Source organism: Mustela putorius, unplaced genomic scaffold, assembly GCF_011764305.1.
Source record: "Mustela putorius furo isolate JIRA1106 unplaced genomic scaffold, ASM1176430v1.1 tig00000139_pilon_pilon_pilon, whole genome shotgun sequence".
Classification (NCBI taxonomy): domain Eukaryota; kingdom Metazoa; phylum Chordata; class Mammalia; order Carnivora; family Mustelidae; genus Mustela; species Mustela putorius.
In genome coordinates this window covers 5,151,258-5,178,558 of record NW_025421293.1, presented here as the reverse complement: position 1 = coordinate 5,178,558, position 27,301 = coordinate 5,151,258, and the positions used below count along the sequence as shown (strand labels likewise).

At 43.1% G+C, this 27,301-nt stretch overlaps 1 protein-coding gene and 1 pseudogene across 10 annotated transcripts in view; both read left to right on the top strand.

Moving 5' to 3' along the window:
* Window positions 1-27,301, top strand: part of GTF2I (general transcription factor IIi) — a 105,822-nt gene that overhangs the window by 43,385 nt on the left and 35,136 nt on the right. For 2 of the 10 annotated variants that reach the window (XR_006605223.1, XM_045074933.1), the window contains exons 9-14: window positions 3,713-3,790; window positions 12,668-12,727; window positions 14,752-14,808; window positions 16,640-16,720; window positions 24,448-24,558; window positions 25,774-25,839. Coding sequence is in view for 9 of the 10 variants with exons in the window: in XM_045074933.1 (XP_044930868.1) it covers window positions 3,713-3,790; window positions 12,668-12,727; window positions 14,752-14,808; window positions 16,640-16,720; window positions 24,448-24,558; window positions 25,774-25,839 (453 nt within the window). In the remaining variant the exon portion in view is untranslated. The remainder of the gene's footprint in view (window positions 1-3,712; window positions 3,791-12,667; window positions 12,728-14,751; window positions 14,809-16,639; window positions 16,721-24,447; window positions 24,559-25,773; window positions 25,840-27,301) is intronic. The other 8 variants (XM_045074936.1, XM_045074934.1, XM_045074935.1 and 5 more) reach the window with 8 other exon arrangements.
* Window positions 11,528-11,640, top strand: LOC123390737 (annotated as a pseudogene).

Below are 27,301 nucleotides of genomic sequence, written 5' to 3'. Positions count from 1 at the left end.
GCATTCGTTGACGTTTTACAGATCTTCGACATCCCAGGGGTTTCCCCTGCTCCTTTTCTTGTATAATTCCCTTCTGTTAGAGTGAGAATCCTGCCAGCCACACCTTCTTAGTATGACTTCATGTGACCCCCGTCCTGTTGTCTAACCCATGGCTCCTCACCACCTTCCTTACCTCACGGCCGCTCTGACCCTCCCTACTGGGCTGTCCCCACTCTGCTCGCCCCCTCATCCAGCTCCGTCTCCTAACGCCCTCCCTTCGTGTCCCCTGCCCCTCCTGTGAGTCTCTCCTCGTCCTGCCGGCCTCCTCTGCTTCCCGGGGCCTCCCTGACGTAGCTGCCGACCTTGCTCGGTGGCAGCTATTGGCATTGGGGGTAGGTAGTTGGGGAAAGGGGAGCTGTATTTATTTATTTTTTTAAGGATTTAATTTATTTGAGAGCAAGAGAGGATAGGGACAAGCAGATTACGTGCTGAGCATGGAGCCCGACTGGGGGCCCAATCCCATGACCCCGAGATCCTGACCTGAGCTGACCAAGCCACCCGGGCGCCCCAGGGCGAGGCTGTATTAATTATGCTTGTGTGAGAGAGGGGTGTTGAGGAGAGAGAACGGGAACTTCTGTGGATGCGACGTACAGGCCAAGTCCTGGTTTTTCGGAAGATGTGCAGGAAGGGTGGCATTGAATATCTTCATTGGGAGGAAGTATTTTAATTGATTACACTGTTTTACAGAAGGTTTTTCCCTTTCTTTTTCATGCCACAGGAGATCTCAGTTTTCTGTTTAGCTTTTGGTTGATTGCAACTCAATCACCATTTTATACATCGTTTTTTCTTTTATTCACATAGTCATTTCCTGAATAGTTTTTATCTAAATATGAGCATGCTGAATTGAGAAAAGTCCTGTTTTATTAAATTCTTTAACCATCTTTATTTTTTATTTATTTATTTTTTTTTTTAAAGACTTTATTTATTTGTCAGAGAGAGAGAGAGCGCAAGCACAGGCAGAGAGAGTGGCAGGCAGAGTCAGAGGGAGAAGCAGGCTCCCTGCGGAGCAAGGAGCCCGATGTGGGACTCGATCCCAGGATGCTGGGATCATGACCTGAGCCGAAGGCAGCTGCTTAACCAACTGAGCCACCCAGGTGTCCCTTTAACCATCTTTATGTATGGATGTAATAGCAGCGCTCTCACAGAGGTTTCTTTTTTTTTTTCTTAAAGGATTTTATTTATTGATGCGACACAGAGAGAGGGAGGGAAACAGACAGCGAGAGACAGAACACAAGCAGGGGGAGTGGGAGAGGGAGAAGCAGGCTCCTGCTGAGCAGGGAGCCTGATGTGGGGCTCGATCCCAGGACCCTGAGATGATGACCTGAGCCGAAGGCTTAATGACTGGGCCACCCAGGCGCCCCAAGGTTTCTTTGTTCTCCCTGATGTTGTATTTCTTCATATTCTCAATTTATTCTGCAATTTCTTTTGATATTTCCATTTTACTTTTTTTTTTTTTTTTTTGGTATATATGTCTTGGGTATAACAGTCATGGTCTGGTCAGGAGAGAGAAGCCGTAGAGAAAACCCACCATAAAGATGAGCCGGTTTTCATCACTAGCTTGGTAACGAGGAGTATGATCAAGTATCAGCTGCGGAGCAACCCCGGGAATGGGCTGCCGCCCCTAGAACTTGGCTTCTGACTGCTGCTGAGGGGGCAGACCGTTGGGTGGTGCTGGTGTCTCAAGGGACGGGGACGTGTTAAAACTGGTTCTGGTGGTGGTGGGAAAATTGCCACTGGGTCTTGCTGTTTGCTATGGGAAGGGTCTGCTTTCTCCAGGTTGACGGAGGGTCTGTGACCCTGACCGGAATAGGATGCGGACAAGAAGCCAAAAGGACGTTGCCGGTTCACGGTCTCTGCTCTGGCCTTGTAGCCTCCTCCCTCTTGTGCTCCCTTGGGAGTTTTGCAAGGAGCCAGACTGGTTTGCAGTCCAGGCTCCAGCAGGGTCTGGGGGTGCGTCTGGAGCTGGGACACCAGCGTCGTGGCCGCACTGGCTGCTCCCTCCGGCCGCTCCGGCCGCACCCGCCTGCACACACTTGGCTTACCGAGAGCAGAACAGCCGTTCGGCGGGCGGGATGCGGGATGCGGGATGCGGCTCTCTTTCGCACGCCGTCCGTCGTTTCTGGTCTCTCCCCAGAATGAGGGCTTCCAGGGTCCTGACAGGCCTCGTGCCTGTCTCTGGGAGACCTAGCAGTGTCCAGTCGTGTCCATTCGGGAGCTGTGTTACTTGTGTCTCAGATTCACTCTCAACCGATTTGAATATTCGTTTTCCAAGAGGCTGCATAGTAACGGAAGCCGAACAAAACTTGTGAAATAATCATGCACAGTAGAAGGAAGAAGAGTTTATATCCCAAATACGTTGCATTTGCAGAAAGACATTCCTAACATGGAAGAAAATAGGCACATGTTCACATTTCTACAGTTTGTCACAAAAATTAATACCTTCTCGAATTCATTGCCCATTACGTTGCACTTCCTTTGCCTTCAGTCAGGACGGTAGCTGGTGAGGCCGTTCACCTCTTTGGGGCCGCGCGAACCTTCATTCCCGAAGCGTCTAAATCCCCGGTGGATTTGCCTTTTTTGTTTGCTTTCATTTTTCTCTTTACTGATGAGCACCATTGTGGTCAAGGGACGGCCCGCAGAATCTCAGGGTTCCAGACTGTTCTCTGCTGCCGTCATGGGCAGCACACCCGTCTCCTGCTGGTAATTGCTTGTTGCGTTAGGGATAAGTGTCCCTTGGCATGGAAAGCTAGCTCTTCCTGGCTGTTTCCAGTTGGTGATCCTCTCTCCGAGCTGCTCGCGTCACGTAGCCCCGGCGCAGGGTCAGACCGCTGGAGAGCCGCACACAGTGAGCCTTCATGCGTGTGCAGGTGGGCGGTGTGTGCTTTTGTTATAGCCACAGAGGCCCACGTCCAATTATCTGTCCTAACCATAGGCACAGCGTTAGGCAGAAAGGTACATTTTGTCCCCTTGTTCATAAAGGGATTTATTAGGAGGGAAGAAAAATCATTGTATCTTCTGAAAATGGTTTACAGTTATGCCATCTTGACTGCGGACTGTTGAGTCATTACAACTGAGGTTTACAAGTCCTGCCTTCCACCTTTCAGCAGGGGGCAGAGGGACAGGAAGAGAGACAATTTAAGCAGGTTCTCTGCCCAGGATGGAGCCTGATGCGGGGCTTCAAGTCGGATTCTGAGACCATGACCTGAGCCAAGACAGATGCATACCTGACTGAGTCGGGTGCCGCTACACGTGATTTTCAGTAGTTTGTCAACGTCTTTCTAATTCCTTTAGTAATTTCGGCACACAGTGTGGGACTTGAACTCAGGACATGAGATTAGGAGTCGTGTGCTCTGCCAACTGAGCCAGCCAGGTGACCCTGTAAAAGCATTTTAATGTTGTGTGAAAAGAGAAGTATGACTGATTTTCTTCAAATCCAGAGAGAAGAAATCCGAGAAAAAAGTTAGCAGCAAATAATCTCAGAAAATTAGTAACAGAACTTTGTTTTGTTGGGATTTTAGATGATTTTTGCCCCTTTGCTATACCTACCAAACTTTTGTCTTTTTACAGTCTTTATGTATGTGTTGCTCTGCATTATTAGGGCAGGAGAGATTTTCCTGCATCGTCTACCTGCATGCCCTAAAGTGTAATTAGGTACGTTCACTTCCTTTTACAGGTATTTCCCTGGAGATGGCAGCTGTGACAGTAAAAGAAGAATCAGAGGACCCTGATTACTATCAATATAACATTCAAGGTAATACTGTGTATGCCGTTTTTCTTTTCAAAAGTTGTTCAAATTTACCAATTGCCTAAATTCATTTAATATTGCTTTATGGATTGTTTCTTGATTGGCATGCATGCTTATAATTTATCACTGGAATAAGCTAGATTTCCAAAATGTGGCAGTGAAATAAGCCATCTGTCTACAGGGGAGATGTAAAATAGCCATTAATGTTCTTGAAAGGCAAGCAAAAGTTGTGGCACAATTTAGAATTCAGTTCTAGTTTCTAGTGTTATTTGCAAGACACAAGAGGTCTTCTGAGCCTCGAATATTCTGTTTGTGCAATAAAAAATACCTGTGTGACCATTATCATTATCTTAATAATCTACAAAAGGTAAGAGTTTCATGAAGTCTTGGCTATAATTTCTCACCTCGTTCCACATCTTTCTGCTCGCTTGTTAAAGGTTGTGGCGTAATAATGCACTTTGCTCTTACCCATCATTGGCTTTTAGTTGAGAAGAATGTTTTCTGTATTTATAGTCCATTTTATTTTTAGAGGTGCATAAAATACTTGAAAATATTTAAAGTGTAAAAGCTGATGAGTGTCGTTGTCTGTATATACCCATAAATCTGTCTGTACTATAGTCAGGATAATGACATTTCCGTAACCCTCAAGTTCCTTTGTGTTTTGTTGCAATTCACTGCCCTCCCAAGCCAACCACTGATCTGTTTCCTGTCATTTGACTTGAGTTTCCATTTTTTAAGAAATTTCTGTGGGTGGAATCATTATAAAGTATGTACTGTTTTCTTGTGTGACTTCTTTCATTCCACATAATTGTTTTGAAATTCATCCACAGTGTTACATATATCCGTAACTAATGCCATTTTGTTGCTGAGGATTATTCCATTGCATGTCTGTCTGCCACAGTTTGTTTATCTCTTTGTATATTGATATTTTGGTTGTGTCTGCTTTGGGGGGCTCTTAAAAACAAAGTTGCTTTGAATTTTTGTGCAAATTGTTGTATGGAAATATGCCTTCATTTCTCTTGAGTAGATTCCTAGAAATGGCATAGCTGGGACATATGGTAGGTATTTAATTTTGTAAGAAACCACCAAAGTGTTTTGCACAGTGCTTGTACTATTTTACATTTCCACCGGCAATGTATGAGTACTTCCGAGTTGTTCCACATCCTTGCCCACACTTGTCCTGTCAGTCGTCTTCTTTTTAGCCATTTTAGTGAGTGTCTTAGAGACCTCGTTTACTTGTGATTTGCCATTTGCCTGCTACTTGTAGCTCATTTAAAAAGATAAACTCTTATGAATTCTGGAGCATTGTGAAAGTTTTATGAATGAATTTATTCTGATTTGCAGTCATGTGAATACCTATGTACATATATTAAACTTTAATAGTGAATTTCATTTTTTTTTTTTGTCAGTTTTGCACATTTTATTCTTGTGATGTTAGTAATCACATGGCTAACAGGTTGAGACAGTTCTGTGGAGTTTTAATTAAACAGTTAAAATTTTGGAAAAAATTTAGCCTTTATTAAAGTAGCCGTTGGTACTTTCCTAATACATGGACATAAATTTGATAAATACTGTTGAATGAAATAGTCTTTTTTTCAACACAGATTATTTTTACAATAAAAAGGTCTGCTTTTATCTTTGGTTACTGCCTGTTCAGAGTTGTGTTATTTTCAGCCACGAGTATAGAAGCTTTCCTGTCCCCTTTTGAGACTGTAGGCTGAGTGATTCAAGGTGAAGACTGGAAAATGAGGGTTGGAAATCGGATGTTTGTAGAGGGAGAGATGGCCTGAAATGTAGTACTTTAGGTGCAGTTGAAGGTAAGAGCTAGATAATACGTATCTTCTGTGTTTTATAAAAGTTGTGTACTTTTACGTTTAGGTCTTCGATCAGTTTAGGCCTAACTTTTGTGTGGTGTGGAGGATGTTTGGTTCCAACCTGAGTGTATGGCTATCCAGATTTTCCACTAGCGTTTGTTGAAAGACTGTTCTTTTCCTTTGCATTAGCTTTATGGCTCTGTTCCATTGATCGCCGTGTCTCCTTTGACCAACTTCTACATGTGTCGAGTACTGTAGCGTCCAGTAAGTCTTGAAATCAGAGTGTGGGAGTCCTACAGAATTGTTGTTCTTTCCCAAAATTATTTGGTCTATTTTAGCTCCTTTATCTTATCTATCATATGAGTTGTAAAAATCAACTTGGTGATTGTTCGGGAAAACTGCAGGGACACTGGTAGAGATTGTGGTCAGTCCGTGCGGCTGATTCTGGCTAATTCCCTTCATGCCCCTTCTTCTGGTTCATGACCATGCTTCTATAGCTTTTCCTAGATTTCTTTTTTCAGAGGTTTGTTTTTGGCAGAGAGATCCTGTAATGTACATTTTGTAAGATATACATCTAAATATTTAATGTTTTTTGTTGTTACTGAAAATAGGACTGTTTTGTACATTTCACTTCCAACTATGGCCAGTCCAGAGAAACTCCAGTTTTTAGGTACTGACCTTGTATCTTGTGACTCAGTTAAAATTCACTTACTAGTTCTAGCAACTTGTGGGTAAAGTCTTTGGGACTTTCTAAGTAGACAATGTCATTCCTTCCTTTTCCTTGTGTTACTTGCGCTCTCTGGGACCCTCTGGTGTTGTGTCGGACAGGAATAGTGAGAGTAGACGTCCAGATCTTTCAGTAGAATAGCCGTGGGGATTTCATAGATACCTTTCATCTGTTTGAAGAAGTTCTCGTTTGTCTGTGCTTGTAGTGATTGGATGTCAAATTTGTAGAAGGTCTTTTCTAGGGGCACCTGGGTGGCTAAGTTGGTTAAGTGTCTGCCTTCAGCTCAGGTCATGATCCCAGGGTCCTGGAATCTTGTCCTGCACTGTCCTCGCTCGGCAGGGAGCCTGCTTCTCCCTCTGCCTGCTCTGCCTGCTGTTCCCCCTGCTTGTGTGCGCTCTCTCTCTGATAAATAAATAAATAAAATCTTTTTAAAGAAAAAGGTCTTCTTGGGTGCCTGGGTGGCTCAGTGCATTAAACCTCTGCCTTCAGCTCAGGTCGTGATCTCAGGGTCCTGGGATCAAGCCCCGCATCGGGCTCTCTGCTCAGTGGGGAGCCTGCTCCCCCGCCACCGCCTGCCTCTCTGCCCACTTGTGATCTCTGTCTGTCAAATAAATAAATAAAATCTTTAAAAAGAAAAAAAAGGTCTTCTACATCTCTAGAGATGATTATATGGGTTTTTCTTGTTTACTCTTGTTAAAATGGTGATTGATGCTAATTTTCAAATGTTAAACCAGCCACACGTTACGGGATAGTAAACCCTATTTGGCTATAATGTATTCTTCCTATATATTATTGATTTTAAGCTATATGAGTCAGAAGGCTTCTTTCCTTGTAAATGTCTTTGTATCTGGTTTTGGTTAATACTGGCCTCAGTAGAATGGATTGGGAAGTGATGTAATGGAGCAGTGTTTTTGTAGATTTGCTACTATTCTGTTCTTTAGTGTTTGGCGAAATTTGCCAGTGAAGCCACCTAGACCTTTTGGTTTCCATAATGGAAACTTTTTAAACTCAGTCTATTTTTTGATTTTTAAATTTCTTATAATAGTTGTGGGCTGTTCAGGTTATGTATTTCTTTTTCCCTTTTTATTTTTTTTTAAAGATTTTATTTATTTATTTGACAGACAGAGATCACAAGTAGGCAGAGAGGCAGGCGAAGAGAGAGGAAGGGAAGTAGGCCCCCCGCTGAGCAGAGAGCCTGATGCGGGGCTCGATCCCAGGACCCTGAGAATGTGACCTGAGCCAAAGGCAGAGGCTTTAACCCACTGAGCCACGCAGGCGCCCCTGCGTAGTCTTGATTGAGCTTAAGCCGTTTTTTTTTTTTTTTTTTTTTAAGGGAATCTGACTACGTTGCCTTAAGCATTTTTGTTGTTGTTTTAATTTCAATATTTCAGGGTCTATAGTGATGCCCCTCTCATTTTCAGTCTTTTTAAATTTGTGTCTGTTTTTCTTGGTTGCTCTGGCTCAGGGTTTCTCAAGCTTGTCAATACTGACTTTTTCTTTCTTTTTTTTTTTTTTAAAGATTTTATTTATTTATTTGACAGACAGAGATCACAAATAGGCAGAGAGACAGGTAGAGAGAGGAGGAAGCAGGCTCCCCGCCGAGCAGAGAGCCCGACGCGGGGCTCGATCCCAGGACCTCGGGACCGTGACCTGAGCCGAAGGCAGAGGCCCCAACCCACTGAGCCACCCAGGCGCCCCAATATTGACATTTTAATCAGACAGTTCGCTGCTGTGGGTATCCCTGTTATGCTGTGAGTTGCAGAAGGTGTAGTAGCTTTCCTGGCCTTTACCCACTAGATACCCGTAGCATCTCCCTAACTGCGGCCATCAAAACTGCCCTCATTCTAGGGCAGTCTGTTTCTCCCTTTGTCTTTCTGTTATTTTTTCCCCTTTACTCGTTTGTTTTGTTTCTGAAGTTCCACATATGAGTGAAATCATAGGGTATTTGTCTCTCTCTGACTGACTGACTTTGCTTAGCACAATATTCTAGCTCTGCCCATGTCATTGCAAGTGGCGAGATTTCATTCTTTTTATGGCTGAGTAGTATTCCATTCTCTCTGGATTCCACATTTTCTTTGTCCATTCATCCATCTATAGACACTTGGGAGCTTCCGTAATTTGGCCAATGTAAGTGATGCTGCAGTAAACATAGGGGTGCATAGATCCCTTTGAATTAGTGCTTTTGTATGTTTTGGGGAGAGACCCAGTATTGTGATTCGTGGGTCATAGCACAAGTGTGTAGTTGGCTTTCTTTGTTTGTTTGTTTTTTGTTTTTAAGAAGTGTGTAGTTCTAATCTGCACATACTAGTGGACTCCTCGGTGTCTTTTCTGTTACTGATTCTCATTTTCTTTCTCTTGTGGTTAGAGAATACTCTTTTCATAATTTCAGTTATTTTAACTCTGTTAAGGTTGGTTGATAGTCCTTTAAGTCTGCTGTCTCTGCTGCTACTTCTGTCTCCTTGTTCGAGCCATTCTAAACAGCACTGACATCTCCGGCTGACCCTGGGTCCGTGTTTCCTCGTGCTTTTGGAAGGGCTGTCGTTAGGTGCCAATTTCTCTAGAAGCTCCTTCCCTTGGGCTCTTTTCTAGGCAGCCACTTCCAGTGGTGACCCTTCTCCTGACCTGTTGCAACCTACCTTAGTTTTGTCTGGTTTTGTGTTTCATGTAAGTGGAATCCTTTTGCATGTACTGTTTTAGGCTTCGGTTTTTCAAAAAATATTTTTATTTATTTGGGTTTTTTGTTTGTTTGTTTGTTTTAAGTAATCTTTACACCTAGTTTGGGGCTTGAACTCACAACCCCAGAATCAACTTATTCCACCGAATGATCCAGCTGGACACCCCTAGGCTTTCAGCAAAGTTTCTGAGACCTATTGTTAGGTGTGCTTGCAGATCATTTATTTGCATTGCTGTATGTATTTCTAAAATACTTTATTTTAAAGTGAAATATTGAAACCTAAAGACGTAACGTACATCTGCCCAGGTTTGGGGCATCTTCGTCTTTTGACACCCCCCCCCCCCGGAATTGACCCTCTTCTTTGGGCTCTCCCAAATCTCTACTTTTCTGTTCTGTTCCTCCAAGTTAACCATTTTCTTGAAATTGAGGGTCATCCTTATCAGTAAAGGTCTGTTTGGGTTTCTCGGGGGGGCTGCAAGAGCAAAGGGAGGAAGAGAGAGGATCGATACTAAGCAGGTTCCATGTGCGGTCTAGGCCGGACCCTGCGGTCCTGACCGAGCTGAAATAAAGCCAGCAAGCTGCCCCTTAGCCAGAAGGATCTTACGCCTTTCCTACCTATCTGTTCCCACAGACGTGTCTCTCGAGTATTTCCATGCACATGCGTTTTATAGTTAGTATTTTGCTAGTTTCTAAGCTTGACACAAATGGTATCACGGTATATATGTTAGTATGTACATAGCAACTTGTATGTCCCTCATTTGGTTTGAGTTTTTGAGATGAACTCGTTTTATCACTTGTATATTTAATAGTATTGTTGTACAGTATACGTAATTCATTTGTTCATTCTTCTCCATTGGACATTTATGTTTTCCTCCCAAACTTTCAGCATTTTAAAATAGCCTCCTAGGGGCGCCTGGGTGGCTCAGTGGGTTAAGCCGCTTCCTTCAGCTCAGGTCATGATCTCGGGGTTCTGGGATCGAGTCCCGCATCGGGCTCTCTGCTCAGCAGGGGAGCCTGCTTCCTCCTCTCTCTCTGCCTGCCTCTCTGCCTACTTGTGATCTCTCTCTGTCAAATAAATAAATAAAATCTTTAAAAATAAAATAAAATAAAATAGCCTCCTAAATACCTCTGTGCACTTGCCAGTGCTTTCTAGGGTAGTGGTCGTCACATGGGGGCATTAGGACTGTTTGATTTCGTGACTGTGTAGATAACACTTGCATTTTGAGTGTCCTTAGAATGAATAAAATGTATGTGTGTGTGTTAAAGCATACATAGCTAAAATTAAACATAGATAGTTTGAGAGGATAGTGATCTGTGAAGGTCTCCTGGGCACATATAACTACTAGAAGTCAAACTTAACAATATTAATTTGAGGCCAAAGAAGGAAAAAGTAATAGGTATAGAAAGTTAAACTACATGGGTTGTTATAGTGGTTGATACAGTGGTTATTAATGTGTACTGTATAGTATATACACAGACACACAAACATACACCTTTGTATATACCTTACAGTATAGTCTCAAGATTAAAATGGAAAAAAGACTTGACACAGTTGTTAAAATTTGTAGATCTCAGTCATGGGAGATTTTTTTTTAAGGTTTTTAAGCATTATTTAAAAGGTTTTAAGATTTACTTATTTGACAGAGAGTGCAAGCAGAAGCTGGGGAAGTGGCAGGCAGAGGGAGAAACAGGCTCCCTTGTGAGCCAGGGGCCCGGTGCAGGTCTCAATCCCAGGACCCTGGGATCATGACCTGAGCCAAAGGCAGATAACTGCTGAGCCGCCCAGGCACCCCAGTCATGTGGGAGATTCTAACAAGTGACAGTCAGTTACTAAACCATCACGCTGATGAACACCTGCAGATTGTAAGTAGGAAATGCGCATTCTCCGGTTTAGAAATGGAAGCTAAGTGATGGCGCATGTAGACCTGAGCACCAAGCACATCAATTTACAGAGCAAGACTCTTTTACAAAAATGGACTTTATCATTGTTCACAGATAATCTTAAGTTCTCTGAATGTAATATAATTAGTGTAATTAGAATTCAGAAGTAAACAGGCTATTTAAAACAGAAATCCTAGGGCGCCTGGGTGGCTCAGTGGGTTAAGCCGCTGCCTTCGGCTCAGGTCATGATCTCACCATCCTGGGATCGAGTCCCGCATCGGGCTCTCTGCTCAGCAGGGAGCCTGCTTCCTCCTCTCTCTCTCTGCCTGCCTCTCTGCCTACTTGTAATCTCTCTCTGTCAAATAAATAAATAATCAAAAAAAAAAAACCAAACAAACAGAAATCCTATACATTGAACATTGTACAAGAATGTACTTGATGTTAAGGAGGACCTTCTTTTTAAAAGATGAGACTAGAACCATGCTGAGAATACTGTGGAGCCAGACTTCAGAAAAAGCAGCTAAAGCCGAACTTAGAGGTCAAGTAACACCCTTGGCTGTCATTTAATTGTTTTCTGTGTTTTGTTTACCCAGGAGCAGAGGACTAGGAAGCAGTGAATTTGGCATTTAATTCAAGTCTCTTTCATCATCGCTTCTCGGCCTTTTGGCTAAGATCAAGTGTAGTATCAAGTCTCTTTCATACCGTGTCTTGCTCTTAATTGAAATTTCAAATGCAGTTTGTACATTTTCTCTGAACTTTTCTTCTACAACATATTCTTTACTTATAAGGTGTAGTTTGGGTCTTTGTGGTATTTCTCATGAGTTGGTACTTTTCAAAAGTCTTAAAATACGGTCCTGGCTGGATTCAGAGTTAGTGAAGTGTCTTGTATTCATTTTAGTACAAGAACATTGGTTTGGTTTTTTTTTTTTTCTTCCTTGTAGTCATCACAGGACTTGAGGTCACAGCCTCGGGAACATTGTTTCTTTTAAGTAGCCATTAGATTTGTCTGTTTCAGATTGATCACTCTCATCACTAACAAGCTTGATATTGCGTGTAATGTGTTGTCAAAATTTTTATAGCCTTCTATGAAGGTTTAGTTGACTCAAAATGCTTTATGTATTAGTAACTAGGAAGGAGAGTGTGAGGTTATTAAGGAGTCCAATGGATCTGCAGGAAAGAGGGAATTATGAACTAATAACTGTTAGTTTGTCTTGTTCTCTGTTTCAGTGGAGATTCAGGCTTACTGACAGTTTAATTACATGAATTTAGAGATTCCAAGGAAGGTATAACAATTGATTCAGCAGTTTTCTTCAGCATTACAAAAAGAAATTTAAATATTTGTAAAGTATATGTGCTGCCGAAGCGAGCACTAAATATTTGCAAAGGAAGGAAGAAATACACCTCGTGTGATAGATCTGCAGTTACAGTCTGTGTGAAGTGGAAAGTTAGAGTTTTGCTGTTAGAAACCAGCCATCTACTGGGTAGAAAGACCCATGTCCACCGTTTTAGACATGTCATTCCCATTCAATTCATATATGTCTGGTCATTTTCAAAATTTCAAAATAGACTGTCTATAAACGAATTTATCTGAGTACACCTTTTCCATTCACTAAGACCATGCATCGACACCATTCATTTTGTCATACATTTTTTTTTCATTTTGCCTTTTTTTTTGGTTCATGAAAAGGCTGTTATTACTCCATATCTCTCACCCAAATCTGTTTACTGAAGTGACCCAAAATATATTTTTGGGATTACTTTTGAAGTATTATCTTTGTATTCCAAAGCAGGCCCTTCCGAAACTGATGATGTTGATGACAAACTTCCCCTTTCGAAGTCTTTGCAAGGTATAACCTTTTTGCTTCCGTTTTCGCACATAACTGTTCTGATGTGATGTTCTTTATATCGCACAGACTGTGTTTTAGTATTAATATCTGTATTGTTACTTTTCTAAATGGAAAAGGAAAAAGAAAATGTATTGGCCTTTTTTTTAAACATAAATGAACTTCACAAGCAACAATTTTTCAAAACCAATTTTCCCTTTTGTGAATCTAGTAATGAATCTCGAAATGGGTACATGACACACTTTCATATTTAAGGTAAAGTACACATTTATACCTTATATCAGAATAGCCAGAAATACGGTGTTTATTGTATAGCTAGTACTGTAAATTTGATAAGGTCATGTTGATATTTAGTTTTTAGAAAGATCTGTGAAATGACCACTTTGTAAATAAATCCCTGCATTTATTAATTGAATCCTTTTCTGGGAATTTTTGGATGGTGTGCCCTAACTTGAGGATGGTAGGCTGTTTGTGATGGCTTTTACTTTTACGTCTATTCTGGCTGTGGTCAAGTAGAATTTTTTTTTTTTTTTTTAAGTTTACTTTGACTGTAAATGCAATTGCTTATTTCAGATTTAAAAAAAGAACAGAAAGGACACAATCCTTGCTGACACGCACTCTGTGATATCAGGGTGGAAGAGTCTCGTAACTTGACCCCCCCCCTTTCCTGTGAAGCCCTGTTCTCTGCCTCATGATCTCCTTTGACCTCACATCTTTTGTTTTCTTTGACTTTACAGTCAAAAGTCAAGAGGCTCCATGAATTCAGATCTTAACGTTAAAGGTGTTGGGGGAGGGTGGTCACTGTGTGTTGAGAAAGCATAGTTTAAAAGTTACTTAAAGAATAAACCGTGGCTCTAGATTTATAGATTTACCTAGCATTTGAGCTCAGGTGAGTTTTTATAATATGGAGTAAGTGGAAGAGAACCCCAAGATTATTATGGCTTCATAAAGCTAGACATTCAGAAACCCAAAGTATTTGACTTTAGCGTGGCTTTTTAAGTTAAAAGGTACTAGGTATTGAATGGGAGTTTTTGAAACCATAACTGATGCTCTTTAAAAAATTAAAATAAAATATACTTAAAACCTATGTCCGAGGGGGTCACACCTTTAGTACGTTTGGAGTTCACGTACCCAGGGGATGGCCAGGCAGATTGGATTTTGCTTCCCCTGTGTGACTTACTCTTACTCCTAGGACATATATTCATTGATCCACGAATGCAGTGATTTCCAGCTTTTTCCATGTTTGCAGCTCAGACATTAAGGACAGAGGATGAATATTCTGGGGCAGTTTGGGCAATTAATCCTAAGTGGCTCTCTGTTGTAGGTTCCTTCTTTCCTATTTATGAGTAAGCTTCTGCTCTGGTAGGGTGAGCCTGTTTACCTTGTGACTGCCTAACCTGATACATTGCTTTATGTTCCAGTTTTTAGAAGCAGGCAGATTATATTACCTGAATTAAAATGCTTTTGAGACTAAAGGTAGTATCTTAAATTTTAACTTACGAGTTTCCTTTTAGTACAACTTTGATTAAATAATGGGGATTGAGTTTCCATAGCTTCCGCCATTGTAAAAATGGAAAGCAGGAAACATTTCACAGCAAAACCTGAACTTGTTTGTGTAGACTTTAATAGAGTCTGTGAGCAAAGATAGCATTCACTCTGATTGTGTTTCTGTGTGTGCGTCATTGACAGATGAGCATGGTACCTTGAACCATAATTGTTCTGTATCTCACATTCCAACATCTATCAGTAATTTTATTGTATAGTTATAGTAAATACTATTAAATCCCCAAACCTACTTAGGTTTACTTTATCTATTTACATTTTAAAATAATTCTTTGTACTTTCAAATAGAAGTGTTACATGTCTTTTCTGAATTAGATCACATTGTTGGAATTAACTGCGAAAGAATTAATCAGTTTGTATGTGTCGTATGGTTAAGTGTTAAATGATTTGCGCTGTTGCCTAGTTTCTCTTCTTTCAGTGTAAGTTTTTACTGGTTTAGTACATGTGGTTTATTTTCTCTTTAGGAAGCCACCGTTCTTCAGAAGGCAACGAAGGAACAGAAATGGAAGCACCTGCAGAAGGTTAGATACAAGGGTTTTTAATTTGCAGTATCTGTATTACGTTTGTTCTCTATGAAATATTACCCTTAAAATACCTTATTTGGAACCCAAAAGGTGATTGTTACAATATGCCTTTTTAGCCAACAGGTTTATTTTTTTAGTCCTAAGGTGTTACATACACATTTTACTCTACTGAGTGATAAAACATGTGGGCACAGAAACGGAAGTGGTTGGTAAAACTTCACGGCACAGAGTGCTGCCCTCTCATCCTGAGCGTCTTGTGCCATGTTAGGGGTCCCTTGAGAAAGGATGACTCCAGTATCGCAGACCGACAAGTATGATGGGCTCTGCTCATACTTCATCCTCAGACATTTTATTTAACGGTGCCGTTTTTTAGAAGAGAGTAGTATTTCCATATAAGATAAATAAAGGAGGGGTTTTCTTTCTGCTTATTTTCACCCCCACGACTGCCCTGTGTGGAACTCACTGTCTGTTTCCCAGCCAGTCCTCCTCTGGTTGTGGCACTGAGGAAATACTGAATTGTGGTGCGGCTCTTGAAATTCTCTCAATCCTAAGTGAAACTGTTACCTTGCCAAATGGCTTCCTTTTTCTCAGCAGTTTCTGTAGCTCCAGCATGACTGGCATAAGGTACCTGACTCTCGTTTTAGAATTACGATTTCTCTCATAAACTGGTCATGTTGTGCCTTTTCCCCCCCGGAATAAAACAGGAATCTATACGATAAATTTTTATTTCTTTTATGTGCTTTTTATTTAACTTTTTAAAATAAATAATTTGATTTCTACCCTCTTTTGAGGAGAGAGAGGTCTTAAGGACCCTGGAATGTTGACTAAGCTTTCCAAATTCAGTTACGTTTCTTTTTGAGATCTTTTTACAGAAAATTCTATGATGAATTTTTTTTTTTTTTTTTTTGATGTCTTACTCTGTACAGGTAATTAGATGTTTCCTCCATAACATCTGTAACATCTCCGTTTTAGCTAGGCGGTCCGTGTGCCACAGGGGGCTACCTGTGTGCAGGCCACGCCCGGCCCAGGCAGTCCTCGGGCAGTCTGCGTTGCTCCGCAGTCCCCAGTGCTGTCACCAGATAACTAGGCTTTGACATACTTGATGTTTGAGATTTTTTTGGTCACAGTGCATTATGAACAGAGTTGAGTCGAACCTGGGTTCTGGTCTTTTTTCCCTTTACTAACAAGTGAACATGATCTTTGGCAGATCAACGACTCTCTCAACCTTTGCAAAATGAGAAGAGAGTCGATGGGAATACTCTCTAGCTGAGCTTTCCAGCACTAACGTTCTGATGTACATCGGTTTTGTGTAGTAACGCAGATAGAAATAAAATCTCTAAGTCCCACATCAAGTTCGGGGATAGAATCCTGTGTGCCTCCGTCCCGGTCATTGTCTTGATATGAAGGTCCCCGAAGTGAAGTGTGGATTGTGGTTTTATTTAATGATGTAAACCACTCCTGGGGTTTCTGAAAAAAAGAGGGGAAATAGTAAGCAAGAGAGAAAAGCCTTTGTGCCTGTCCTAGCATTTTTTAGTTCTAGCAGGAAAAGAATAGTGACAGCATTATAATCGCCTTCTTCTAAAATCCGAGGGTTTTGAGTCCATTAGTGCTTAGTGCCAGTAATTTGGTATGATCCCGGGTGCCCGGCGCTTGGCCTTTTGTTTTCTCTCATCCCTGTTTGCCGTGAAAAGGGCCAGATACTGTCACCGGACAACTGTGAGCTGAATTCAGATGCCAGTAAAAATTTTCTTGTAGGCTGCTTTTGGAGTAACAAATCAGTGCAATGTTGGAACATACGGAAAGTGCTTTATAATGAATGTCATTTTAGAATTTTATTTTTTTCAAGATTCTACTCAGCATGTCCCTTCAGAAACAAGTGAGGACCCCGAAGTTGAGGTGACTATTGAAGGTTAGTTACCTAAAAGCCTGGATTCCACAAGTGTACTTCCGGTCCGAAAAGTCCTTGTCACACTCACGTCGCTAAGTCTGTATCTCGTTCATTCTCAGCGGGAACCCGGGGAAAGAACCGAAGCTTGTATGTGTCTGTGACCGACGCAGCGCAGGTCCGGGCCACGCAGCCCGGGCCGTGGGGGTTCGAGACGGCCGCGCGGGCCGTGAGCACGAGCCGCGGCCGGCGGGTGGACGGAGCTGTCCCTCCCCGTCACCGGGAACCGAAAATAAGTGCGAGCGTAGGAGCAGTGGGGACGCACGCGAGACCAGATGTTAGAAGCTGTGGTTGGGTCGTGGCGGAGGACAGCCCGCGCGGCCTCCGTGACGGGGAGGGCAGGAGGCGGGTTAGGTCGCGGTCCCTCGGCCCTAGGAAACGGCGGGAGGCTCGTGCGGACTCTGGCTTCCCAAACCGCTCCCGAAGCAGTCGTGACCAGTAGATCGTGAAGTAGTATCTTCAGCTAAAGTGGCTTCGAACGCAGTGTCATCTTCCAAGGTTCTGCGGGAATGCAGAGGAGCCAGAAGCACGTAGAACGCCAGCGGGTACAGGGTCATCAGCAGGATCGCCCCCCACGGTTAGGGAGCGCTGAGTGCCCGCGGCTGCCTTTCATTTCGGTCACTGCCCCACGCCCGCCCCGTACTTCTCTCCTGAGGTAAAACACTGAAGCACTGCAGGGACCGCGCTGCCTGAGGTTTCCTTTACCGCCCTCCCCACCCTGTTGTAAGGCCCCTAAACTCCGCGCTGGAGGTCTGTTCATTGTCTGTACACGTCAACGTGATTTTATATATAATAAATACACACGTGTATATATGTGTACATGTAGTCGTGCAAAATTAGACGTTTTCAGCATCCAGCATTATGACAGGCATTTAAAATGCACAAATATCCCATTTCCAGAGGTTCCCTCCCCCGCCCCAGATAACCACACACCTGGGTACTTGAGTTTTGGGGGGAGGGTTGTGGTTTGGTTTTGTTTTGTTGTTTTTTGTTTTTTGTTTTTTTCCTGCAGCCTCACATTTCTTAATTGTATCTCTCTCTCCTTTAATAACCTGTCTCCTTTGTCATTTAGTCATTTATCATGTTTGGCTGTTTCATACTACTTGACATGTTTGTCTTCATTGCTTCTGAAATAGAAGTTGATGATTCTCATGAAAATTGATTTCATACTTCATGTGTTCGGATCTCAGTATCACTTACATAGTTCTTGTATCGTTAATATAGTTTTACTAACCTAAAAGCAATTTTGAATTGTTTGTAGTCAGCATTAAGTGCTCAAATTTAATTGCTTTTTAGTTACAAACCTCAGGTATCAGAGAAGGAAGTCTGAAGAGCATGTAAATACTATACACACTCAGAACTTTGTCCTTTCTGTAGAGATAGGAAAAATAGATGATTATTTAAATAATTAGAATAGAACTTTTTTAAAAAGGTCTTTTATTTATTTATTTGGCAGAGATAGAGATCACAAATAGGCAGAGAGGCCAGCAGAGAGAAGGGGGGAAGCAGATTTCCAGCCAAGCAGAGAGCCCGACGCGGGGCTTGATCCCAGGATCCGGAGATCATGACCTGAGCCGAAGGCAGAGGCTTAGCCCAGTGAGCCACCCAGGCGCCCAAATAGAACTTTTTTATGAGAGAGCAGGAGGGCAGGAGTCAGGGAGGGACCAGAGGGAGAGGGAGAGAGAGTCTTAAGCAGGCTCCCCGCGCAGCACGAGCCCGATGTGGGACTCAGTCTCACGACCTGAGGCAGATCCAAGAGGGGCGCTAAACCCACTCCGCCACCCAGGCGCCCCTAGAAGAAGACTTTTCAATAAGACTGGTAACCTGGTGGATTTATGAATGCTTAAAGCAGATGCAAGCTGTTAAAATTGCTTTGAAAATCAATACTTGCTTTTATAGCACAGCACCTTTAAAGATAATCATGAAAGAAGTGGATCATGAGCCTAAAGCGTGTCAGTCTTTTCGGTTTTGACACTGCGGAGGAGAGCTGTGAGTGTTGTGTCTTTGAATCTGAAGACCGCGCCGGCAGTTTACTCGGCTCAGCTGAATTCATCCACAAGCGGGAGAATGTCTTCTGCTCAGAAGAGCGGCGAAATGCCAGGCTCGGGGGAAGGGGGTCAGCTGTGAGCATCACAAGGAAGGTCCGATGAGAACCAACATGCACGTCTGTGGGACAAGTGTATGTTGTATATTTTCTCTGGAAAGATGATTGCAAAAATGGTGGGAACTAGTTAAATATCGATAGTGAGAAAAATAAAATGTGGTATTTCCTCATAATAGAAAGAAGTACACAGGCATTGAAACGGGGGTGGTTTTTTGTTCACTTTGGTTTTAAGTAAGTGGCCTGAAAAAAAGAAATTTTGAGATTTCTAGATTGAAAAATCCCTGCCTTTCGTGAACAAAGCAGGTTAAAAATGAGCAGTGTGTCTAGATAACGATGTTAGATTTGTTTAGGAAAACGCTGTGCTTAATAGAAGACAGGGACGCCTGGGTGCTCCGTTGGATGAGTCCCCTGCCTGTGGCTCGGGTCGCGCTCCCAGTGTCCTGGGTCCTGGGATGGAGTCCCATGTAGGGCTCCCTAGCGGGGAGCCTGCTTCTCTCTCCCTCTGCTGCTCCCCTTGCTTGTGTTCTCTCTCTTACACACACACAAATAAATAAAATCTTCAAAGAAAAAAGATAAATGAAGATAATCTTACTTGCTTGGGATGGCTTTTAATTTCTCCCTGTCTTTTTGGGTCTCCCAAATAGTATATAGGAAAGAAGAAAAAAAAAACTTGTCATCAGATAAGTTTGTTAGTGTTTCGCATAGCGCTTTTTCATCGATCTCTGTGTCTGGGACCGCGGAGATGCAAGGAGGCTCATTTGGCCTCGGTGCAGGCGCGTCATCTAGGGTCCTAGTCCTTAAGGCAGCTGGCGGCGTGCTTGGAGTTGTGCTGTCCCATTCGTGGGGATTCACTTGTCCTTGAAGTCAGTGGTACACATTCCCCCCGCCTTGTGTGACTTAGGTGTGGGATATTGCCTCTGGAATAAGGGGACCACGCCTGCCTGAATTTGGTAAACACCGTGCCCACATTTGGGGGTAAAATCAGACAGCCGCCTGGTGTCCGAGGCATGCAGAGAGAACCTTCCTACAGAATTGTTGGTGCTGTCACAGGCTGGTAATCTGGCAATCTGCTCTGCTTCAGAAGAAGTTCCCTGATCATGACTTTTTTAGGGCCTCGGTCCCCCAACCTGAGCCATTCGCGCATGCCCGTTGTGCTGGGGCCTGACCTCCTGTCTGTTTCCTCACCCCAGTTTTTCTTTACGTTGACAGTGAAGAGATTAATCCTTTAGAACTCAATACGTCATCTTTTTAAGTAAAACTATGTTTGAAGTAGATGTTCTCTCCCCTGTCCGTGGACACATGGAAATACTTCAACACGGGCGTGCGGTTCCGCACACAGTTGGCAGGTGGACGGGCAGTGGAGGACGCCGTCATCCTCTGTTGGAATCCTTTTCCGTGACTTTCGTGCATAGGAGCCTCGTAAATGTCTGGCTGCCGATTGTCCTCGAGGACTGTGGTTTGCAGGTGCCCATTCAGTCACTGCGGGTCCCCAGCTGTGTGTGTGCGCCTTGGGCCTGTGCACAAACAAGATAGGCAGGTCTCCTGGAGGGTTTTGATCAAGGGGAGCAACAGGTTCTGTCCTTCCCTTTGAGGAAACGGGGCTCTTTTCTGAAAGACCGAGAGCAGACCGGGAGCGGAGCGAGACCACCAGAGCAGAAGGCTGCTGCTGCGTCGGGCTCCCCGGGGCGCAAAGCTGGGGGTTCTAGAACCGGGTGGAGGCCGTGGCGATAAAAGTGGTGAAGTTTGGGTGTGTTCTGAAAAGAGAGTCGGTCAGTAGGCTTTGCTGTTTGTCATTGTTTAGTTATTTTGCTTGGCTTAGAAATGTTACTGGCCTGTTCACAGGCTCTGGATGATGGAGTACATTCGTATTTGAGATTTTTGTGTTTTGAATATTAGAGCTGCTGAAGAGTCACGTAATGAACTTCCAACTGTTCGTGTAGAAATTAGAGTTTTAGAGGAATTGGGACCTGGATCCATGGATGAAAATTTACTGTCCATGAATTTGACATGTGGAGGGTAATTCTGTGTACTTTTCAAAAGGGATAGTATCTAGTTTATGTTGATTTTTAAATGATCGGTGTCAGATTGTATGATGAAAATATTACTGTTGGATTGTGTTGCAAATAAAAGTACCAGAAAATTTGTTGCATATTTTGCTAATGTATTCAGCATTCAGGATGCCATAATACATTTTAGCTCTGAAGCCTGGGGTGTCCTGTGGGTATATTTGTAAGTATGTTGCAAAAAGGAGAACAGGCTTGTTAAAGTGTGGATTTGAAGTAGGGACAGTAGCTGCCTTTTTTCAAGGTGGGATAGGAGCTTTGGTTAGTCCTGGTAGCGTGATACTTATTGTTCCCACATAACAGCTTCCCCACGTTAAAATATTTTGAAATTTATCTTAAAAGCGTTTACCCTTGATGATGTAAACATTTTTAGTTTGGGCTTGAATTTGAAGCTTCCTGAAATGTGTGTCTTTTAACCCAAAAGTGGTTGCTTCTAGAAGTGTGGAAATGCCCTGATCATTAGGACGACTGGTCGGTCTGCGAGACCTGACTGTCAGAGGAGGCAAATGCTTAGAGCTTTGTTTGATAGTCTTGCAACAGAGCAGTAAGTAATTTTGGCCCCTTGGGGCAAGGTTTTCGAGGTCAAGAATAACATTTTCGGGGCGCCTGGGTGGCTCAGCGGGTTAAAGCCCCTGCCTTCGGCTCAGGTCATGGTCCCAGGGTCCTGGGATCGAGCCCCGCATCGGGCTCTCTGCTCTGCAGGGAGCCTGCTTCCCTTCCTCTCTCTCTGCCTGCCTCTCTGCCTGCTTGTGATCTCTGTCTGTCAAATAAATGAATAAAATCTTAAAAAAAAAAATAAAGAGAATAAAAAAAAGTTTAAAAAAAAAAAAAAGAACAACATTTTCTCTTACTTTCACGAAAGAAATCGGAGTTTTTTGCAGCAGAGAGTGGAAGAGACTGTGGAAGTTCATAGCTGTGGCTGGGGTTTCATTCCATGTGTCACAGGATCTAAAGCACCCAAAGGTCGATGAGTAAATATATGAAGTGGGTTAGTCTTTTACTTGACTGTGTGGTGTGCTCTCTTATCATCACCAATAATGAAATTCGTCTCTTGGTTCACGTGTACAGATTAGACGTGTCGCTGGAGAGAAACGGGAACCACTTTTTAATAATACCCAGTCTGCTCCATAGCTTGTCTCGTTTGCACACACTCTCCTAGGTTTGTCTTTGTCCTTTTCTTTCTGTTTATGATCAGTGAGGCTGCTTTCGTAAGATATGTTCGTCCCACTAAATCCTTTACGTTGTGAGACAAGGCCGCGCTGCTCGGAGCCCGCTGGACACCGGACACAAGCCCCCGGGCCCTTCCCTTGGGCCTGGGTTTTCGAGTGTATAGTTGAGGTCAGCCTAATAGAATTGCTGGGATTCTTCATTACTACCCTCCAGCTCTCTTGTCTTCTTAATTTTATGCTCTTTTGGTTTTCGTTTTATGTAATTTCAGTTAACAGCTTAAACGGTGACCTATAGAAATAGGCTACATTAGCCCACAGGGAGAGTACTTCTGTTTTCAACGTCAGTGCTTAATGTTTGTAAAGAAGTTTTAACATTAAGCACTTTAAAAGGCTTTGACGCAGGGCCCCCGGCTGGCTCGGCCACCACAGTGTGCTCCTCTTGATCTCAGGGTCGCGAGTTCCAGCCGGTTCCAGTTGGGGGTAGAGATTAGTTGAAATAGAACAAAATGGTTTGACAGTGTTCATAGGTGAAGCGAGTGTCTTTCATTTCATTATGCAAACTAGCATAAACATGCTTGTAGGCTTCTAAAAATCTGGAATTGGAGAAAGACCTTTTGGGTTTTTTTTCCAGTACATTTTCAGAATGGAAGGGCAAGTGTATTAATGATAGTGCGTATGTTTTTGCAACTGTGCCAAATTTTTAGGTTGAATTTAATTACTTAATAATCTTTTATAGTGTTTGGACCATTTTTGTAACCATTTGGCCACTAATGCTTGTCGTAATTTAATAAGCCCAGAGGACATGGTTAACTTTTATTTTACTAGTAGTTTCTAGTTTTAAGATCTTTTATGATAGATTCCTTTTTTTCTGGGTTTGAGGAAGGGTGTGTGCAGTGACAGTCCACACGTGAAAGCCGGAGTGTTGTTAAGTCGGTCGTATGATCCCATCTCCCAGGATCCCCTAAATGTGGCGTCGTGGTCTTCCCAGCTCATAAGTGGATCCTGATGTGACTTAATCCGTTATTGGTTGCATCGGTAACTTTCTCTCACTAGAGAGTAGAATAACGAGCAGATGATTCAGGCCGCTCGAGCATCTGCTGGCATTAGGGGAAGAGCCCAAAGTCACGAGCCTCGTGGACAGCGTCTCATTGTGATCTCTGATGCCTCGAGAGAATGGCGGGCGCTTCAGGCTCTGGTCTGATTTTCCCGCGATTGACATACGAAGAGCTCAGAAGTCCTGTGTGGTTGTTCCGGGCTACATCACGTGTTTGGGTGGATTTGAATATCTTGTTAGCTCTTGGAGAGTACCGTGCTAGTTCAGCCCTAGGAGCTGCACTGAGTCTGATCTCAGCTGCACTGTCGAGCGGGGTGACAAGGTCAAGCCACACAGCGTCCGTGGAGCCGGTTTCTTGAGCTGTTGAGAGGACAGTGAAGGTTGCCTCAAGGAGTAACCTGTAGTATTTGAATGGCATTTTTTGGTGATTCTTTAACACAGTGATTATTTTTTTTCTATCCCCACATTGAGTTTCAAGTAGAGATTTCTTAAAGTGATATTTTTAGTAAATTATGGGTGATGTTTGAGCAGCAAAGTTAGGAGTGTGCCATGGGACATTATCAGGGTTCTAGAAAAAGATGCTCTTGATTGCTTTTCTTATCCAGATGTCCTTAATTCTGGCCTTAGATGAAGTTTCCTAGCAGGGTTGAGCTGCAGGACATATCTGTGAAGACATAGCATGAACTCACACTAGAGACGTCTGAAATCTGTGTTCTACTTCAGTATCTGCTTGCTCATTTCTCCTGGGTTTTGTGTTGACTCTAGCATTATCTGTGTCACAAACAACGTAGCCCTGTTCCATTAATTCTGTAAGTTCTGTGTTTGTTAAAAGTGGTCAACACCCAGTTACCCCCTCCCGTGTTTATGCATGCTTGGATTTGGTATGAGCTGACATGTTCCTCTGTTCGAGCTGTATTTCCTTCCCCTTTTTGTATATATTTGTATAATTTTAGGTAACTGTCTCTCTTCAAACCTTTTTCTTGAAAGAAACTGTAGTCTTAGGATCCGAGAGGGGTTTGGGGAGAAGGGAAATTTAGGAGGCTGTAACGCAAATCAAACAAACTAAAGAAGAGGATGCCAGGCAGAGGAAAATGAGGGCCATTCAGCTGAGCACGTCCCCGAGAGTAGGAGAGCTGCAGGTGTCACCGGGAAGGAGTGGGCCAGAATGACCGCACACAAGTGCCGACTGCGGCCGCCAGCGGGCAGAAAGGCTCCCCACCTTTGAACGTTGAGAATCGAACAGAAAGTAGCCGGAGCTCACGCAGACTGTTCCTCCAGTGATGACAATTCTCTTTTTCAAGATGATGATTATTCTCCACCTACCAAGAGACCAAAGAGCAGCGAGCCCCCCCAGCCGCCCGTCGCGGAGCCTGCCAATGCCGGGAAGCGGAAGGTGCGGGAGTTCAACTTCGGTAGGTTCCCCGCAGACACACACCCCTTTCCTTTCTTGCCTTCCAGACATTGTCTGTTTCCCCTAGGACTTAGAGCCGCTCACCTGTGAGTGTGTCTGGGGTCGAGGCAGGGGAGATGCTTTAAAATCCGTTACTGCCGTAGATTCATTCTAATGTGAGGAGGACCAGGGCAGGTTGAAGGGCGCCCACGGACGCTCTCGAAGCGGAGGGTGCGCTGCCGGAAGCACCAGCCGGCCCGTCTTCCGATGTTAAGTACAGTGAATAGACTACGAATCAGTTTTGATGACTCTGTAATTAAGTCGTTTTTCTTAGCTTTAAAACCTTCCTAATTTAAGATCTATTTTACACTTTGATTTTTCTTATGCTGTGTAACTGCCAGCAGTTACTCTAACCCAAGCCCCAGTAGATGGTGTATCTTTTTGAACGGACTAAATAGAACGTCAGTGGGGCAGATTATGTGCAATCCATATTTTGAATAGGTAGAACATTTAACGGCTACACTTTCTAAATAGCTTTTTGGTATTTTAATTTGTCATAGTCATAAATGCTGGTTATAAGTTGGATTTTTTAGTACGTTTACATGTATTTCTATATGTATTTCTATTCCTCAGCACTCAACGATATGTAAATACTGATTTCCACAACTTAGGTTTTAGAAGGGTTCCTGAATGACCTTGGACGACACCTCCATTTTTACTGTTCAGTTAGACTAGTCTTTTCTGACCTTCTTAGACATTCTCAGGCTAAAAAGAAGGTACTCAGTGTTCTGAAAATAAACTTTATTTTTCTCAAAATTTTTTACTTATTGTGGTAATCCGTACCTCCGTGTGGGGCTTGAACTCACAACCCCAAGATCAAGAGTTGGACATTCTTCTGACTGAGCCACCAGGTGTACCTCGAAAATAAACTTTCGAAACGCCTCTTACAATCTCTCATTGGACCAATTCTGAGCAGCACAATTCTTAAGAAATGCTCAAGAAAGCAGTGAAATTATATAGGTGGATTTGGATTATTAAAAATTAGGATGTGCGACTTTTGCTCTTGGTTGGGGTCATGAGTTCAAGACTCATCTTGGGCGTAGAGATGACTTCACATAAGAGCAATTAGGATGTATTATGTAGAAAATAAGCACTAGACGTTGGGTCACTGTAATAGAATAGTGCCCCCAGACTGGGGTTTAGTGATCAGATGTAACTGGAACTCTCAATTTTTCAGAGAAGTGGAATGCTCGAATTACTGATCTACGGAAGCAAGTGGAAGAGTTGTTTGAGAGAAAATACGGTAGGTCTAAACTCAGACATTCTTGCAGTCGCTGGTCGATAAGCCTCTCGACAGTGGGGTTACTGTTCATGCAGTGTGAGAAAGTTCATTTCTCTCACTGAAGTTACCGCTCCCTCAGAAGCCCGTGGAGAGCGCCTGTTCGGGTATTAGAAACCTTGTCGCCTAGATGACTCTGAAGCTTCGGGAAAGTTTTCTTCTCGGATTACCAGTTAGCATTTCTTATAACCCTTCACCGAGCTCCTCTGGGAGTTTATTTACAAGTGTTTTGCAAAGTCCCAGATCTTGGCTCTTGAATTGAAGATGAGCTTTTTCATGAGTCATTTTGTCATCTGCTCGGTTGAGTCCATCATTCATCTTGTGTCCTTATTTTCTGGACTACTGATCAAAGTTAATTCTTGTCTCCTTTTATTATTCTGTCCTAAATCTGCCTTTAAATAGTGATCAAAAAACAAGCACCATGTTACTACCAGTTGGTATGTATTACCTAAAGTAGGTAATGCCTAAAAATAGCAACCTTCTTTGAACTGTGTTTTTATTTGGAGGATTCTTTTTTTTTTTTTTTAAAGATTTATTTAGGGCACCTGGATGGCTCAGGGGGTTAAAGCCTCTGCCTTCAGCTTGGGTCATGATCTCAGGGTCCCAGGATCAAGTCCGGTGTAGGTCTCTCTGCTCAGCGGGAAGCCTGCTTCCTCCTCTCTCTCTGTCTGCCTCTGCCTCCTTGTGATCTTTCTCTGTGTGTCAAATAAATAAATAAAATCTTAAAAAAAAAAAAAAAGATTTTATTTATTTATTTGACAGACCCAGCCAGAGAGGGAACACAAGCAGAGGGAGTGAGAGAGGGAGCCAGAGGCAGGGCTCAATCCCAGGACCCTGGGACCATGCCCTGAGCCGAAGGCAGACACCTAATGACTGAGCCACCCAGGCACCCCATTATTTGGAGGATTCTTAACTTTGTAGTGGACTAACAGTCTAGAAAATGGGCTGATTATACTGAATTTTCACTTGAAAGTCGTTTTTTTGTAGTGCTCTCCCACTCACGGAGTTTCTGTGGGTGAAGTTCTTAAGTGATAGCACCACTGGCATTATTTCCTCAGCTGGAAGAGGTAGTTCCTGTAGCATTTTCCGTGGATGACAGCCGACCCCTCTGTGAAGATTCGGAAGGAGAATAAACTCAGTAACAGATTCAGTAACTTCCCCTTAAGGCTCTCCTAGTGGCCTTGCCTCGCCAGTAGCCCTGGCATTTTCCTGTGATCTTACTTGGTCCATTTTAAAGCAGAAAATTCCAGGACTTGTTCTGTGTTCGGCGCTGCTCCGCGCTGGTACGGCTGCAGGCCGGGGGACAGAATGTGGGGCTTTGTCTTCATCCTCCCTGAGGCTGTGTTAGGGAGATTGGATAAGAGACGGTGCAGTTAGTGTCTGTATTAGGTGGACGTAAGTGCATGGTGCTTGTTGTTCATACTTT